The sequence below is a fragment of the Wasmannia auropunctata genome, unplaced genomic scaffold, assembly GCF_000956235.1.
Source record: "Wasmannia auropunctata unplaced genomic scaffold, wasmannia.A_1.0 LD335988.1, whole genome shotgun sequence".
Taxonomy (NCBI): Eukaryota; Metazoa; Arthropoda; class Insecta; order Hymenoptera; family Formicidae; genus Wasmannia; species Wasmannia auropunctata.
In genome coordinates, this window is record NW_012026902.1 from 564,446 (window position 1) to 580,370 (window position 15,925).

At 35.7% G+C, this 15,925-nt stretch overlaps 3 protein-coding genes across 4 annotated transcripts in view; 1 reads left to right on the forward strand and 2 right to left on the reverse strand.

The window, feature by feature from the left end:
- Nucleotides 1–1,488, reverse strand: part of LOC105454113 — a 2,115-nt gene extending 627 nt beyond the window's left edge. Inside the window, exons 1-4 of the mRNA XM_011696484.1 lie at nucleotides 1,130–1,488; nucleotides 684–867; nucleotides 579–613; nucleotides 153–504 (exon numbers count right to left, since the gene is read on the reverse strand). Of these exons, the coding sequence (XP_011694786.1) occupies nucleotides 153–504; nucleotides 579–613; nucleotides 684–867; nucleotides 1,130–1,289 (731 nt within the window). The 5' untranslated portion in view covers nucleotides 1,290–1,488. The remainder of the gene's footprint in view (nucleotides 1–152; nucleotides 505–578; nucleotides 614–683; nucleotides 868–1,129) is intronic.
- A 3,445-nt stretch (nucleotides 1,489–4,933) lies between these two features.
- On the reverse strand, nucleotides 4,934–10,907 carry LOC105454117 (palmitoyltransferase ZDHHC17). Of its 2 annotated transcripts, none has more exons than XM_011696490.1 (10): nucleotides 10,276–10,907; nucleotides 8,397–8,535; nucleotides 8,025–8,224; nucleotides 7,610–7,819; nucleotides 7,236–7,515; nucleotides 6,882–7,082; nucleotides 6,366–6,527; nucleotides 6,135–6,291; nucleotides 5,755–5,999; nucleotides 4,934–5,477 (listed from the first exon to the last, which is right to left on the reverse strand). In XM_011696490.1, the coding sequence occupies exons 2-10, from the start codon at nucleotides 8,532–8,534 to the stop codon at nucleotides 5,241–5,243; spliced, it is 1,830 nt and encodes a 609-aa protein (XP_011694792.1). In that variant the 5' UTR covers nucleotide 8,535; nucleotides 10,276–10,907; the 3' UTR covers nucleotides 4,934–5,240. The 2 variants fall into 2 exon arrangements, with proteins under 2 accessions (XP_011694792.1, XP_011694791.1); XM_011696489.1 differs by having other exon boundaries at nucleotides 7,236–7,530.
- Nucleotides 10,908–11,377: 470 nt separating this feature from the next.
- Nucleotides 11,378–14,639, forward strand: LOC105454116 (ribosome biogenesis protein WDR12 homolog). Its single transcript, XM_011696488.1, has 9 exons — nucleotides 11,378–11,613; nucleotides 11,694–11,779; nucleotides 12,000–12,210; nucleotides 12,325–12,465; nucleotides 12,655–12,830; nucleotides 12,956–13,026; nucleotides 13,227–13,473; nucleotides 13,645–13,777; nucleotides 14,048–14,639. Exons 1-9 carry the CDS (start codon nucleotides 11,498–11,500, stop codon nucleotides 14,175–14,177), a joined length of 1,311 nt encoding a protein of 436 aa, XP_011694790.1. The 5' UTR covers nucleotides 11,378–11,497; the 3' UTR covers nucleotides 14,178–14,639.
- Nucleotides 14,640–15,925: the final 1,286 nt, after the last annotated feature.

Consider the following 15,925-nt stretch of genomic DNA (forward strand, 5'->3'; position numbering starts at 1 on the left):
ATTGATTACTGTTTCTTTGATCGTTTGATTGTAATTAATTCAGAAATTATTTTCAAGATTCAGGAGAGCTCGCTGCAAGAGAGCGTGAGGCAAATTGGAGAACATCCGTTATATTTGAGAAAGTATTCTCGTCAAGCGGAATTGATACCCACGCGGAGTTTCCGTGATCAAAATAGTAGATCTCGATTTTCTCCGCCACTTCCTCCCTCTTGAGTTTCGTTTTCGTTGGATATTTAGGTGGTTTCAATTTGCTGGCCTCGTACTTAGCATTCTTACTCGGTATCCCTTCCGACAGTTCTTCGCGCGAGACGAAAGGTTGAAATTCGTACGGCAATTGCAGCGCGTCGAGGTGCTGTTGTTTAGGCGCGCCGCTCAGATCACGCAGCTTGGCGTAGTGAGGACACTGAACTTGTTTCAGCTTTATCTCGTACATCTTGTCCCTCTTGCCGTTTCTCGGTCGTTTCCAGCCGAACCGGCTCCAGAACGGTCGTGATTGTGGTTTATCTGAAAAAAAAAACAAAAAAAATACAACCATCGTCATTACTTTCGGCGAGTCTCAACGGTACCTCTCTATGTACCTTCCTTGAGTTTCACAGGCAAGACGTAGCCGTTGCTGGAACGAGAAGTCTGCTTTAAAAAAAAATAGATCGGCTAATGAGATAAGACAGGCGCGGTAATGTTACATTTTGTGACTGTGACAAAGGCACGGGAAACTCGATTTGAGTTGCGTAGCAGGTGGCTGACTCCTCGATTTCTTTCGCTGCGATTGACGATTTGGTCTTCCTGGCGCCGCAGCCGGAACATCGGCTGCTGCAGTTACACAGTAAGTTGCAACCAGCGATGCGTCGGAATACTTGCAGTTCGTTTCTATATAAGATGCAAATGAAACGATTTTTCAACAATAAATGAAAATAAATAGAATAGACTTAACGCAAGACGAAATTGAAATAAGATATTAAAATAATAAATTAAATCTGCCTCTATGCATATTTTTGAGAATAAAAAAAATTGACAGTTCGGCTAATGAATATGTTGTCAAAAAAATATTCGGCCAATGATTTTGGGACGTTTTGTAGATATATATAGTTTACTTTCGTAGAACATTAGGGAAAAAAGTGTAAAAATATACCTTTAGCTTCCTCAACGGCATCATTCCTCTTGTCGACCGTTTTAGTGCAGACGACATTTACGTCGGAATTTACGGCCGAGGTAGCATCGTCCGAGTGCAAGGACGTTAAATTGGAGGGTTCCGTCGTGTCGGCACAGGAACAATCCTCTCCGGTGACCATGTTAAACACATTTCATTACGATCAAATACATGAAAAATTAAATTAACATTAACACGTCGAGTAACGCAAATCAAACTATAACTCAAACTCGGAACAAAGGCGATAACAAAAGCGACTTGCTACATACGTTGCGTATTCAAGTCGTATCAGTTATGGGTATGGGGGTTTTCGGTATGGAAATTCGAATTCGAACGTCACACGGATGCATGGAAGTCATGATTAAAGACTAAAAATTAAGATACAAAAAAAGAGAAGTTCAATAAAATTTTCGCTAAAAAAGACTTATTTTATGTTATATCAATAAATTAGATAAAGAAATGATGCTGTTTATTCACATAATATTTTAGCATCCTATCAAAACTATACAGAGACATAAATAATTATAGTAAACAATGTTGTTATCACGAATAGAAGTCGATTGTAGAGAACTATTTTAAGAATTGCTTACAATTAAAAAAACACTTTCCAGATTTATCTATCGTTACAGCACATATATGTTGCAGGAAAAATTAAAAAAGGAACACATAAAGCACATTTAATTCTGTTTTTTTGGAAAAAAGCACAACACACACATACAGAGTTTTGCTTCGAAGTTTCTCTCGAACGAAGTAAGTATTAGACATATTAGACTTTTATTTACAACGAACAGAGTTGGAAGCAGAATAGGACGATTATCACATAAAAAGATAGTAAATAACGCACCATCATCGTGTATATATGTTATAATTCGTCAAAAATTTAACAGCAATTCGAACATTCAATGTATGCATATTACATGTTTTTCGTATTTACCTCGCAAATCACAGTAACGATAAAAGTGTCGCATCGTGAATTATAACTTTTATATCAGTGAATCCATCTCCAAGATATATTTCGTATAATCTTAAAATTATCTTTATGGATCTTAAGAAGAGACGTAGCGATGTAAGAAACGTGCGCGTGTGTTAATAACATTTATTATGACGCTACATGTATATTTTCCCGGCTGTAAAAATGTGTTATTACTTTTGTATCATATATCATTAACGACGCATTGATACTCATGATTTGTGAGGACGGAAATCGGTATAATTTACGTGAAAATTTGGACACTATGTCAATCGTCACGTCACGTTTATAACGCAAATAAACGCGAATTGTTATGCACTTACGTTGTTCGTCTTATGAAATTCAACGAAATTATATCGATTTCTCTCGATCCTAATCTCCAAATTACATAATACATTAGAAGAAGTTAATATTAATACAGCTTACTTTGACTGTTAGAGATCTTCTCGTATAGGAAGTAATCACAACACAATAGTTAACAAAAAAATATATCAATGCTATTGTTTGCTACACGAATCTCAGTTGGACTAGATTAAAAAATAAAAATAATTAAATGTAACAATCGCGAATCGAGCCGTCCGACGCAAAGTAATCCTTTTGACAAACACAATTGTCCGACAAATGATATTACAGTACAATCAGTTATATATTTTATGTATATATTGCTATATTTATAATATTCATATATGTATCTTTTGCTAACAACATTGACATGGAGTACTCGTTTTGCAGTAATTGCATGATTGCTATATCAAGTATATCCATATTAAAACTATCTGTATGTTTCTCAACATTTTGTACGCGAATATTTTTTTTTATCGTTCTGTACAAGAAGTCGTCGGGCGGGAAAATCCGTATGAACTAATACAACCGGTAAATCGAAGCTAGAGTTAAATGATCTCGAAGACGTATTCCGCTTGAATCATAAAAAGTCCTTATGTTAGACTCGATAAAATAAAACTGAAATACTTACAGACGCGTCAAAATATACAACATTTACATTTACTAATAAAAGATTACTGAATTGGTTATAATTGAATGAAATTTCGTCGATATCATTAGCGTTTCAACGCACCAAGCGCGATTTTTCTAGCATATTCTTATGGTTGCGTAATTAGGATAATTCTACATATACTAAATGTATATATTTGTATCATAAATCAAAGCTGTACTGTGCAGATATCCTATCTTTGATCGAATCACTTTTATGTGCACTCATTGAAATCAAGAGTCATCACACTGAAGTTATTTTTTCCTAGAAAATAAGAATACTTCAAACTTAGTAAATCATAAAATGTTTCTTTCTAGACTTAGTTAAAAAAAATCTACTTTACGTTGCACTTATGCAACTTCCATGAGCGCATCTAAAAAATAATACAATATATTTCTTCATCAATCAACTTATGTAAAATTAAAAGTTTTGACGAGATATCTATAAATTGACATTTCCTACACCCTCATTATAAAATGCTACCGTTAATTGGAATGTACAAGCAATAATTTTCATTTTTTTTCTGCAATAATTTGTACATATAATTTGGAAGAATTATCGATTTGGAGTTAAATATTAAATTACAATACACACAGAGCAATCTCTGTCGTATTTAGTCGAGTTAAATCATTTCATTGTTGCGTAACAATACTCTAGACTTACTCTTTGTTTAACATATAAAAAGCGACTTTGTGACCTAAACGTTTTTTGTCTGACAAGATATGCTTCATATACGCTATTAACATAGTGCTTAAATAAATATTACGAATAATTTGTAATATTGATTTGTGATCGCAAATATCGCATTATTATTATAAATATTACATTTTAGTCGCAACAGTAACCAATACGAATAGTAGTTGATCTCAACAAAAGTTTGTGATGTCGAGTACATAAATGCATTTCAAGAAGCATAACATGGCACTTAATTCAGGTAGAGTCTCTTACAAATACGAACAATATAGACTAAACAGTATAAATAGCTGTAGTTCTCTTTTGGCTATAATTCTACGACACAGCATTTGATTTTCTTTATGCGTTCTAATTTGCATAATTTATACACATTTATAGCGATGTATAGGCCCCACATCTTTATTATTTATTTCACTTTTACGCCTTATACAAATTTTAAACATTGCATTATTTGCATATTTAATTCTTGTTTTTCAATAAATTTTATTATATTATGTATTTATTAATTTTTTCAATTATACGCGCAAATTGTAGAATTCATCGTGAATAAATGCATATAAATATTCTCCGGATATTTGCGTCAATGAGAAATATATAGATTTCCAATTATTCTGTTGATGATAAAATAACTGTAATCATAGTAATTAAAGGTATTTAGATTTATAAATTTATAATCACTAAATAGTTACATACTTTCAAGCTCTAAGTGCATTTACTTCTTGAAAAAGCCAAGTATCTGTTGAATTATTAGTTGCTGTTTATGAATTGCAATATTGAAATCAGATGTGGAATGATCGATAAATATGAATAAATGAATACGATTCAAGATAAATATTTACAATACGCGTTTAATATAAACAATAGTTATCCTATAGTTTGGTTAAAAGAAACTTGGATATTAGTTATATAAATAGAATGATGCATAATTAAAATGATTGATTGAAGAAATTATTAGCAACCTTATACTGCCCAATTTCTATGTCACAGATTAGTTTTCTAATCTTCAGTTTCCTTTTTACATGTGTTTCTCCCCATTTATCACTTTAAAGTGAAACGATACAGAAATTTATTCATGTGTCATATTATGTGCATTATATTTGGGCAACAAAGATGATTAATTTGAATCATGAAATTTGTGCATTTGTATTTTATTACTCATCGATATCTTTAAGAATATAGGTGGGATATGCACATTCGCGCAATATAACATCTTTTACGACATGCGAGTCGAAAAATTGTCATTCAACGATTGTTGTATATTAGAGCTATTTTAGAGAATATGCAAATGAAATCGTTCGTGTATGCATAGTTACTGCCGTACTGGAAAGTCACTTACATGTTTGCGGTAACTCTTTGGTGGCCCAAGGAGTACGTCAGGCATAAGTGATATGGTGTATGTATGTGTGTACAATTAGCTTCTCACGGCTGCTTACAGAACTCTAAACGTACTGAAAATTATCTTTTTGCGCGAGCAAAGGTAACTTCTCGATGCTTTGCTTGAGATCGAAACTGTGCAACCAATCCGAGCTGGGCTTCGCCTTCAATCCGCAAAAGCTGAAGTTACAAAAGTCGGCGGCATTCTGCAAGGCGCCGCGATGGAATGGGTTCCCCTGCTTGAAGTGTTTGTAACGACCGGCATTCATACGTTCATTCGTTGTCATTCCCAGGACCATGATCTACGCAAACACATAAAAATGTATATATAATAATACACTCACAGTAAATCACATTAGCGATTGAGATTGAATTGATATTTGACAAATCAAAGCAAAATTTACTGAACTTCATATTAGTTATTTTTCTTCTGATTGGTCAAATTCCAATCCAATCTCAATCTCAATCGCTAATGTATCACTAGTAATTACGGCTTAATACAATTAAGAAATCAAAAGCTCCCTCATTTTTATCGAAGATAATTCTATTATATATATATGTATATATATCGACATATACCTGGTAACATTGACACGCCAACAAAGTCCCGACCCAGAAAGAATGCAGGGACGTGTTAGCTACTACCCACATCACCCAAGCGTCGCAGGTAGCTGCAGCCACTAGATAGTTGTCCGCGCTATGACCGTTCGTTAAATTTGACCAACACTCGAATTGCCAGTATTGTACACTGGCGGACAAAATAACGATACACAATCCCAGCAAAGACGCCAGAAATCCAAGAAAATACTTGTGATTATGTGCACCTGAAAATTATATAGGATATTGATAGCAACTATCTTATTTTAACTAATCAAAATCTGAATAAACAGATATAGTAAACTTAACAAAAAAAGTACTATTATTATAAATTGATACTAACAGAACATTCATATTCTTACCTATGCAGTTATTAACCCATGGACAGTGATGATCGAATCGTGCTACACAACGGTCACATGTGGAACAGTGTTTAGATCTCATGGGTCTTCTAACTAAACAACTACTGCAGAACCACTGTGGCTCGAAACCACCTGACTCAGCCAATTCAATTATCGTCTGTAATAAAGATACACATAAATTTGTCGATCATGTACGTGAAATGATTTTACATCTAAAACAACAAGAGATACATTTAATTTATCCTCGTGAGTAGCCGTGATAATTCCGGGATCACCCCGCCAAGACTGCAGGAAGCATATCCAGAGAGGAACAGATCCACCGACTAATAACAACCATAAATACCATGCTGCATGGATACCTAGCCAGAATATCCATGTGACATAAATCCACATCTGAAAAGAGTAAGAAAAAGAATCAGCATATAATTTATAATTAATTATATAGCTCAAAAGGTAGTAAATCGATATATTGTATTGATATAATTGTTCATTAACACAAGAACTTCAAAATATTTCTCAATATTAATAAATAATATTTTAACATTAACTATATATTTTTATTGGGCGCTACTAATAATTTTATTTTATTCATAATATATTATTGCAATATTTATTTAGTACTGCGTTAACACTATCTCTTGAGCTTATCACCTTATCGACAATGTTACTTATCACGCTTAGCAGCTTATCAGAAACTAATCGTAAACGTTCGCAGTTATCTAGAATTTGTCTCGGAATTACACTCACCTTGGTTGCCAAATAAATTGACATTGGCAAAATGTGGAACAGCCGTTCGTCGAACACGAAATGGTTCATTAGATACACCGCTACATAAAGGGTGATAAAGGCACCTAGTTTTAATAAATAATCCCATCCACTCTGTAGAACCATACCGATCACATAAAATGCTATAAACGGCGTACTGGCCATGCAATACCAACGGATTCTCTGCAAGACAAATACACGATGATGAAACAATCGTATAGAAGAGCTGCAAAAGTCTAGCTTAATTCTCACTCAAATGCTTCTTTAAAGTGTGTAATTCTAAAGAACCCACAGATACTATGACATATTATGAAACGCTTGTGACGTCATCATTACCTTATCTCTACACCATGTTCTCGTACGACCTTGCTTCTCCTTAATCTCATGACTGATTTTATGTCCTAGCCACGCAGCGCCGATATGCGGACCCAACAGCGTCATCGGCGTCTCATTTTGGAAATTGGGCAGGTCTAACGAGGCTCCGTGTTGTACTAAGGTAGATATTGCCGTGTTGTTTTTTGCTATAATGGCCCAATGGAGAGCCGTGTTACCATGCAAATTATCGGTAAGTGAGTGCGATGCACCTAGAGTCAACAACAGCCGTGTTGGATCTAGACTGTAAAAAGAAAGACTTTAAAGTAACCAACGTAACATTATTCTATTGGAAAAAACGAGTCGTTTGTAGAATATTAATTCGGTGCTCTGTGTACCTATTGACTTTATAAGCGCTCCACATGAGGGGCGTCATGGCACTTCTGTCTGGCATATTTGGATTCACGCCTTTCGCTACCAAATACGCCACTATGGCCGTGTGGCCAAATTGTGCCGCCAGGTGTATGCAGGAGAAACCTTCGGAATCCCTCAAGGTTGGATCTGCACCTGCTCTCATCAGTATCACAACCGTGGAGAGATGGCCTTGTCTAGAAACACAATTAAAGTTTTTTTTTAAGTTCTTATATTTTTATATTAAAAAAAAAAATGGACAACATGCTAAAAAAATCTATGGAAAATAGAAAGCTTTAGGCATTGCATAAAATTATTTATTTCTAAAGTTTTCAATTATTCTAATTAAATCATTTATCGGTCAATTTACAATAATATTATGATACTTATTAAAATACTGACCTCGTGGCCCAATGCAATGGTGTGGAAGCCAATTCACCACCAATAGCATCGACTACAGCTCCCTTCGCAATGAGATATTTAACAATATCTTTGCGATTGTTTATGGCAGCCCAATGCAGTAACGTCACAGTTTCCGAATCTGGCTGGTTCACGTCGGCACCAGCTTCCACCAATTGTGTCACTCTTTCCAACGCCCCATACTGCAAATATATTTCGTTCAATCACCTTAAATTGGTATATTTAGTAATGCGAATTGCATGCTTCATGAATTTATCTTTCGCTAAATATAATATAATCTTCATTTTTTAAAAGTAAAAATATTTAAGTAAAAAGATGTGAATAGGTTCTTCAATTCACGATCGCTGAAATTACCTGAGTGGCTCTGACAATATCAAAAGAGCTACAATCTTGGGTGGCAGGTCGTACTGGTTCCTGATGAAGGCTGCTGGGGTCATCGGGCTCACCGGTGCCCTCGCCCTGGCAGGCGGTCTGCATCTGCAGCGCGTACATGCTGTAACCGGCAAAAGAACATAAGTCCGAAGATTGCATTAGTGTAGAAAATATTGATGCAAAAGGTACATTACTAATTGTAAGTCGAATAAAGTCATTTAAATTAATATAAATAGTCACTGCTGACATTAGTTTTTTCTCACAACTTTTTCTCATCCAGAAAACAAGTTTTCTAATCTATATTTTAAAAACATATTCAGACTTTTGATTTAAATAAAAATAAAATTTAATGAAAACAAAGTGTCAATTTAATGTTGCATAATATTAAATATTGAAATTTTTTCCTAGATTGTAATTTTAATAATATTTCTAGAATGTAGCAACACCTGTACTCAATATAGTTAATATTATAGTTAATATTAAACTAACACAATCCATGCAATTCCATGCTTTTTATCTCTCCTTTAATTTAATATTTTTTTCGTTTATCGATTTATTATTTACTTCGCGGTTAAACAAGAAAATCGAGGTCTTCTGCTGTCAAATTAAAAAATCGATATCCTTGACTCGTAAATCCAATGTTTATCCCCCTCCCCCGTGACGCACAACGTGCTATTCCGTATTCGTGTCATTGACTAATGTTGTATGCCGCGGTGTGTATAAATCACGCTAAATCATGCGAGTCATCAGGCTTACAATAGGTCATTCTCTTTCCAACTATGTTGTCTTTATTTGCGAATATATAAGAATATGATTATATCTGTTTTTTTTAGTTGCTTTTACAATATATGTATGAAGTATATATATGTACGCTTTAGAAAAAAGAAAAAAGGAAAGAGACATGTGAATATGAGTTTTTTTTTAGATGTATTAGATTAAGTTTTCATATTAAAAACAAGCTAGCAATAAGAAAGGAGCGAAAAAGGAAAAATTCTTGTTATATAAATGTTAATTTGCTATCGCATCTGAATATAAATATTCAGATGTGAATTTTTAAAGATCATACATTTTAATATTCCTTAAAATTAACGAAAACGCTCAAAAAATTCTTAAAGTAAACAAAAATCAATTAAACCTGGAATATAATTTTATTATTATTACAGTTTAAAATTTACTTTACATTCGTGTATGCAAAACGGATATATATATGTTAAAGATATACATGTATCAAATACAGCAGCATCTAATAAAATTCCTTTTCTATGCTCAATCAATTCTTTGGTGGCTTCATAGAAGCACTCAGAATGCTGTTGATTTTTCATAGACTTAATTGAATCTCGTAATTTTACTTTCGGAAGGTATTTATTTTTTTAATTACGATGCAACGACAAATCTTGCAGTTTTGTTGATTTTACAGCACACTGCCTACATATTATACATATACTTCAAATTATAAAATAGGAGTAGTACATTTTTATTACAATATCGCATAAAAAATCTTTTCTACTTCAAGTTGCAAGATAATTCAAAGTAGATAATTAATTACATCAGTATAAACAACAAGCTAATATCCTATTCCATTTGAACGATTCAGAATCACGCTCTGTGAACGTAAGAAACACCCCATCCCTCCCCACGTCCTTTCCTCTTCGTATTTCGGCATCCGGAGGTAGACGCGACGCGACGCAATTCACCCTCAGAACTCGCCCTCGCACACGTTCTTCCACCCCCAACGGAGAGAGAGGCGTAGACAGAGAAACCGAAAAGCACTCGCTGATCGATCTTCGGACGCGCACAAAAATAAATCGCTTTACATATACATGCACATGTACGTACAAGGAAACAGGCTCATCCGGCTTACCTCGATCACGGCGTTTATACGCTCTGTTAATGCGTAATGCGCATAGTAGCGGACGACGACGACGACGACGACGACGACGACGACGACGACGACGACGACGACGACGACCACGGCGGCGTGCTCGGCCGAACCCCCGGGTCCCTTGGGGCCGCGAGGCGAGGAAGGGTTAGTTTTAAAGGACGAACGATATCGTGCTGCACCAGAGAGTGGGGCACCGGCATATCACACGCGCACACACATGCACGCACGGCCAAACCGCCGGGGTTGACCTTTCCCGGTTGCGGCACCCTCGTGACGCGCCAGTCCTCGGTCGCGGGAATCGCGAATTGCAGATCGCGCGTGGCTCTCCTTCCCGGTCCGCTCCCGGTTGTTGGACTCGCCCTCTTCGGCGACCGTGCGGCGAGCTTCTCGCGAACACGAGCACCGAACCGACAAATACCTCTAGTGACACAAGCACTTCCCGCTTCAGATCGCCGCGGCGACGACGACCACCCGCTCCGTCATCGTCCCCGTGTTTTTTACGCTTATATATGCGACGATGAGCGGCGGGTATATGTATCGACCAAACGCAAAACGCGGTTCTGCCCAGTTCGGTCGGCAACGTCGGCGAGCATTCGGCGGAGGAACCGGCGGATGAGGAATATCGTAGAGACATCTACATATGCGATCTCTATTATGTTTATCTTTGGTACCAGACGCTCTCTCTCTGTCGGTATATACAGCTGCAACGTGCAGATTAATAATGTCATCGTTCTTCAATTATCCTCGAGCCAGAGTTACACAAATTAATTGCCTTTGACTATACTGATTTTAATTAATAATACCTCGTCGGTGCTTTTGATTATCGTGACTTAAAATCTCCAAACTTGAAATATGTATATTCCATCAGGAATTGCGATTTTTTAAATTAATTTTAATTTAATATATGCGGTAATAAGCGTAGAAGAATATTTATGAGATATAAATAAATTATTTTATATAATTTTGTAATCTTCTTGAAAATGATAAAATATACATATTATATATATTGATTTTCTAACCTATAATCGCGTTTTCGGAGCATTCGAAAACACATCGAAAAAAAGTATTTCTGTCCACATATCGAACGCACGTCTCGTTGGTGCACGTGCACACATTGCACGCCTCGTTTGAAATTCGTGGCGGTGAAGTGAGGTTAGGAATCTATTAATTGGGAAATCAGAAAAAATTCGACAGGATTGCCATGGAAATTGCGTCCGTTAAAAAGAATCGTCTTAAAATGAAATCGAAAGATAATGCCGTCAGCACTAATAAGGACGAGGCCCAGATACAAATACGTTTTGTAACTAAGCAGCAACAGTAAGAATTTATTTTACTTTTTCCCCTTTATCGTCGAGCATTCGTTTCGAGAGTTTACATTTTAACTTTAACAATTCTAGATATGCAGTACCGGATTATCCCCTATCGGTTCACAGCTCGATAATCCCCGAAGAATTAAATACCTTGATAAACGAACTTCTGAGAGGTGAGGAAGCGCCTCATAATAGAAGTCGCTCTAACATGTTGTATCATCCGTTTCCCTGTTTCTTTCCAAACCTAACAATTCAATTTTTAAATCTAACATATTTAACATTAAAGTAATTTTAGGATTTAATTTTGTATATTCTATAATTATCTAATTGTACAAATTAAATTATGCGAAAGAACTTTCTCGTCGCTTTAAAAATCAAATTGATTATTTACAGAGTCGAATGCAATCCGGCGCCAAGTGGAGTTTGATTTCCTGATTTGCTCACAGTTTCTACGTAGCTCCTTGCTAGAACACATCGCTGATAGGGAAGTTTCTACAGAGGAGGTGATAGATGTGGAGTATGTGGAGAAGTATTATCCGCCAGAGCCACAGGATTGTCTAGTTCACGACGATTGGGTGTCGGCTGTTGCTGTTTGTGGAAAATGGTTTGTTCCCAATAATTATGAGAATTAAAAAAGAGAATGGAGCATAATTTCAAAACGCATGTTATGTCCCTAAAACATAATTGGAGTATTAATATCTCAAATGATTCTGTTTAGGATCCTAACTGGTTGTTACGACAATATGCTACATATTTGGAAATTGACAGGCAGTCATCAGCTTGTGATTCCAGGACATAAATCCCCCATCAGAGCGGTGGCCTGGATAACTGTCAACGACGACAACGCCTCCTTCGTTAGGTAGTTGCCAAGAATGTATCAATTTTATGTATTTTGGATTTTGTATGCGTACGAATTTCTCTCCTCATACGTAGTCAAGTAGGCTCGTGCAAATTAATACGCGAAAACATTTCTGAGGTACATAAGTGGACTTTCAATCGTGAATGACGAGCGGTTATCATATAATTTTACATTTACATGTGTATATAGCGCATCGATGGATCAGACCTGCATGATATGGAGCTGGGATATAGCAAAGAATTCGGTGGAATGCGTACAGGTTTGCAAAGGTCACAGAGGAAGCATTGAAACAGTCGGCGTTAACTACGATAAAACGTTAATGGCAACCGGTGCCTGGGATAATATGTTATACATATGGTCAACATGTAAGTACAATAGCACAAGAAATTGAAGACCATACTATTCAAATTTCAATATATATTATTGAAAAATTAAAATTTTACAACGTGAAATATTAATTATTAAGACAAATCTTTTTCATTTTCTTAAGCTAAACGAGAAGAAAATGATGGAGAATCCGCGTCAAAAAAGGCAAGATTGGAATACGTGAATGAGACGAAAGTATGTTTATTATTAATTCTATCAAAATTCATGCTAACACATCCGATGCTTGATAGACATTTCAATGCTATGAACTATACTTCTAACGATTTGCCATGCAAATAAAATAAAATAAAAATAAAATATTAATAAATATCGATTATTATTTAAAAATTTACGAAAAAAGTATACTGAAATCATTGCATTTGTTTTACGTACAGGCGCCGAAATGCGCGATGAAAGGACACAAGCAAGCGATTAGCGGAGTCGTGTGGTCCGACAAAACGGAAATCATCACAGGCTCGTGGGATCATACCATAAAAATTTGGGATGCCGAACTAAACGGCATCAAGCAGGAAATCCATGGTGACAAGAGTTTCTTCGACATTGACTACTCGCCGCTATCGCGTGTTGTGCTAGCAGGATCCGCTGATCAACATGTGCGACTGTATGATCCGAGATCTACAGGTCCTCCTATATTTTTCTAATTTTTCGTTCTCTAGAAATCAAGATTACGAATTTTATTGATAAAGTTAAAAAGTCGAAAATTAAATTTTAGATTACGAAAATTGATCTTTGAAGAGACTTAATGTTGCGCTAAGCGAATAATTCAAACTTATTTACGATTATATATTTCAGAAGGTGCAATTGTGAAAGCTAGGTTCACCTCTCATACGCAATGGGTGGTGTCCGTACGCTGGTCGACTGAGAGCGAGCACATCTTTATTTCAGGAGCGTATGATAATATCGTCAAGCTCTGGGACACCAGAAGGTTATTTGCAGATTAAAATATCTATTTAAAAAACTATTCTTAAATGTTACGTTAAAAGAATGCAGATTTTGCGAAATTTCATTTGGTTATGAACCGCTACCTTAGTATTAAATTATAGATTTATTGAAATAAAATAATAGATTCGATGAAATTATCTTCAAATTAAAATTTTTAGATCCAAATATTTATTGCAGTAAATTGAAAACTGAACAAGTAACAGTATTAACCGATATGACATTTATGCAAAATTAACTTTTACTACCTTTTCAGTCCCAAGGCACCATTATTTGATCTTCTGGGACACGAGGACAAAGTGCTCTGCTGCGACTGGTCGAATCGTGAGCTGATAATGTCTGGCGGTGCGGACAACACATTAAGGATATTCAAAAACTGGATATAGAGCGCTAATTACAAATACGGTATAGAATTTGTTATAAAACATTGTTCATATTGAAATGACTGGAACTCCCTTTATTTCATAAGATAATATGAATTTATCATATTAATAGTAAATGATTTAAAAAATTAGAAAATTAATAATAGATTGTTATTATGCAACAGGTGTCCAAATTACTTTTTGTAATGTTTATGTAATTTAATTTTTATTCGTCTGAAGAATTTCTTTGCATTTGTGTTGAATGTGCTTTTTTTTATATCGATCTTTGAAAATGAAACTTGCGTATATTTACGAATTCATCGAGAAATCGACTGTATATTTAATCATAATATTATTTCACATTTGTGAAGACTATAAAAATCTATCGATCGATGATATGAACAAAACAATTCATTGCATCTTTTGTAGTAATAAAAAAGAATAAAAAACGAGAATACTAATAGATAAGGATGTTAACAAAAAAAATGCTTTGCTCCTGGATTAGCAGCCGCTTTCATTCCTCTCTGGGCTTTTTCTTCAAGGAGAACCGCGCCAGATGGGTGAAGTAAGAGTCGTGTCACTCGCCATAAATCCCCAAAAACAGATCGTTTATTGATCAAAAATAAGGGATGATAATCGTGACGAATCCGGGAACTCGCTCTTCCCGCGCATCGCGAATTATTTAATTATTTACCAAACCGTTTCTTCATTACTCGTAAGTAACTCTAAAAAGACCACCGATTCAAGTGCACGCCCCTATAGTAGAGACACACATAGGGTGTTACGCGGTAATAATACAGGAGCAGCGGAGAGTGTGCATACACACTCCGCAGTAGCGCACGCACATTTTTTCCCTCTTTTTTTCCTTTCTGTACAAGTGTGTGTATGTGTGTGTGTGTGTGTGTGTGTGTATATATATGTATTCCTTGTAAGCATGTGCTGTGTGTAAAATAGGCAGATGACGGTTCTTCGAGAGTACGCGTTATCTTTTTTTTCTTCGAAGTTACGCACACACCTACGTACACACATGCGCACACTCTCTTCCTCTCGCTCGTACACTTTCGTCGGCCCTCTCGCTCTATCTCTCTTTCTCTTTATCGTCGCACGATTGTTTTTTAAATCCTTTTTCCTTTTTTTTCTTCTTTTTTCATTTGTTTGCCTGCTTATTCTCCGAAGAACCTATCTAAAAAAACCCCCACATTACTATATTTTTCTCGTTCTCTCTCGCTCTCTCTCTCTCTCTCTCACACACAAAGACTAGCGTTTTTTTAAACGATCCAAAATAAACTAAGGGCACTTTTTAGTGGCTTATGCCCCTTGTGTCGTCAACGTCGCGTGTGTTACGTTCCTTATTTTTTTTTTCTTTACGTTCCTCCTATCTCGAGTTTTTTCATTCTTTTTTTTAATTTTTTAATTTACTTTATTCATGAAAAATCTAATTCTGACTTGTTTCTTGTGTTAAACTTTGTTTTATTACAGCACCTATTCGACTTCCTAAGAGTCTCCCTAGATCTCTTAACTAACTATGACACAACTTGCCTTAATGTCTAAAGATTTTTTTTTCTTCACATTACATGCTAAACGCCTTCTTTTCACCTCTGCCTTAAAAGTACTCTCGAAATTCTACAAATTGATCCTCGCGCGCGGATTTAAAAAGAGACCTCAGCGTCCGACGACATCGTTCCCCCTTTTTTTCTTCTGCTTTTTTCTCTTTCTCTCTCGTTGATCTTGGAAAATGGTACGCACGGGGTACGTGTCTCTCGTTCCGTCGT

Bases quoted from the DNA above. Each gene is read 5' to 3' on its own strand.
- LOC105454117 (XM_011696489.1), bottom strand. From the start codon at position 8,534: ATGTACGCGCTGCAGATGCAGACCGCCTGCCAGGGCGAGGGCACCGGT. The intron at 7,820-8,024 runs GTCAGTATTTTA...TTGTGTTTCTAG, and splicing joins CCATTGCATTGGGCCACGAG to ACAAGGCCATCTCTCCACGG. The intron at 7,083-7,235 runs GTAATGATGACG...TTTGTCTTGCAG, and splicing joins GAACATGGTGTAGAGATAAG to AGAATCCGTTGGTATTGCAT.
- LOC105454116 (XM_011696488.1), top strand. From the start codon at position 11,498: ATGGAAATTGCGTCCGTTAAAAAGAATCGTCTTAAAATGAAATCGAAA. The intron at 11,780-11,999 runs GTGAGGAAGCGC...GATTATTTACAG, and splicing joins GATAAACGAACTTCTGAGAG to AGTCGAATGCAATCCGGCGC. The intron at 12,211-12,324 runs GTTTGTTCCCAA...GATTCTGTTTAG, and splicing joins GTTGCTGTTTGTGGAAAATG to GATCCTAACTGGTTGTTACG.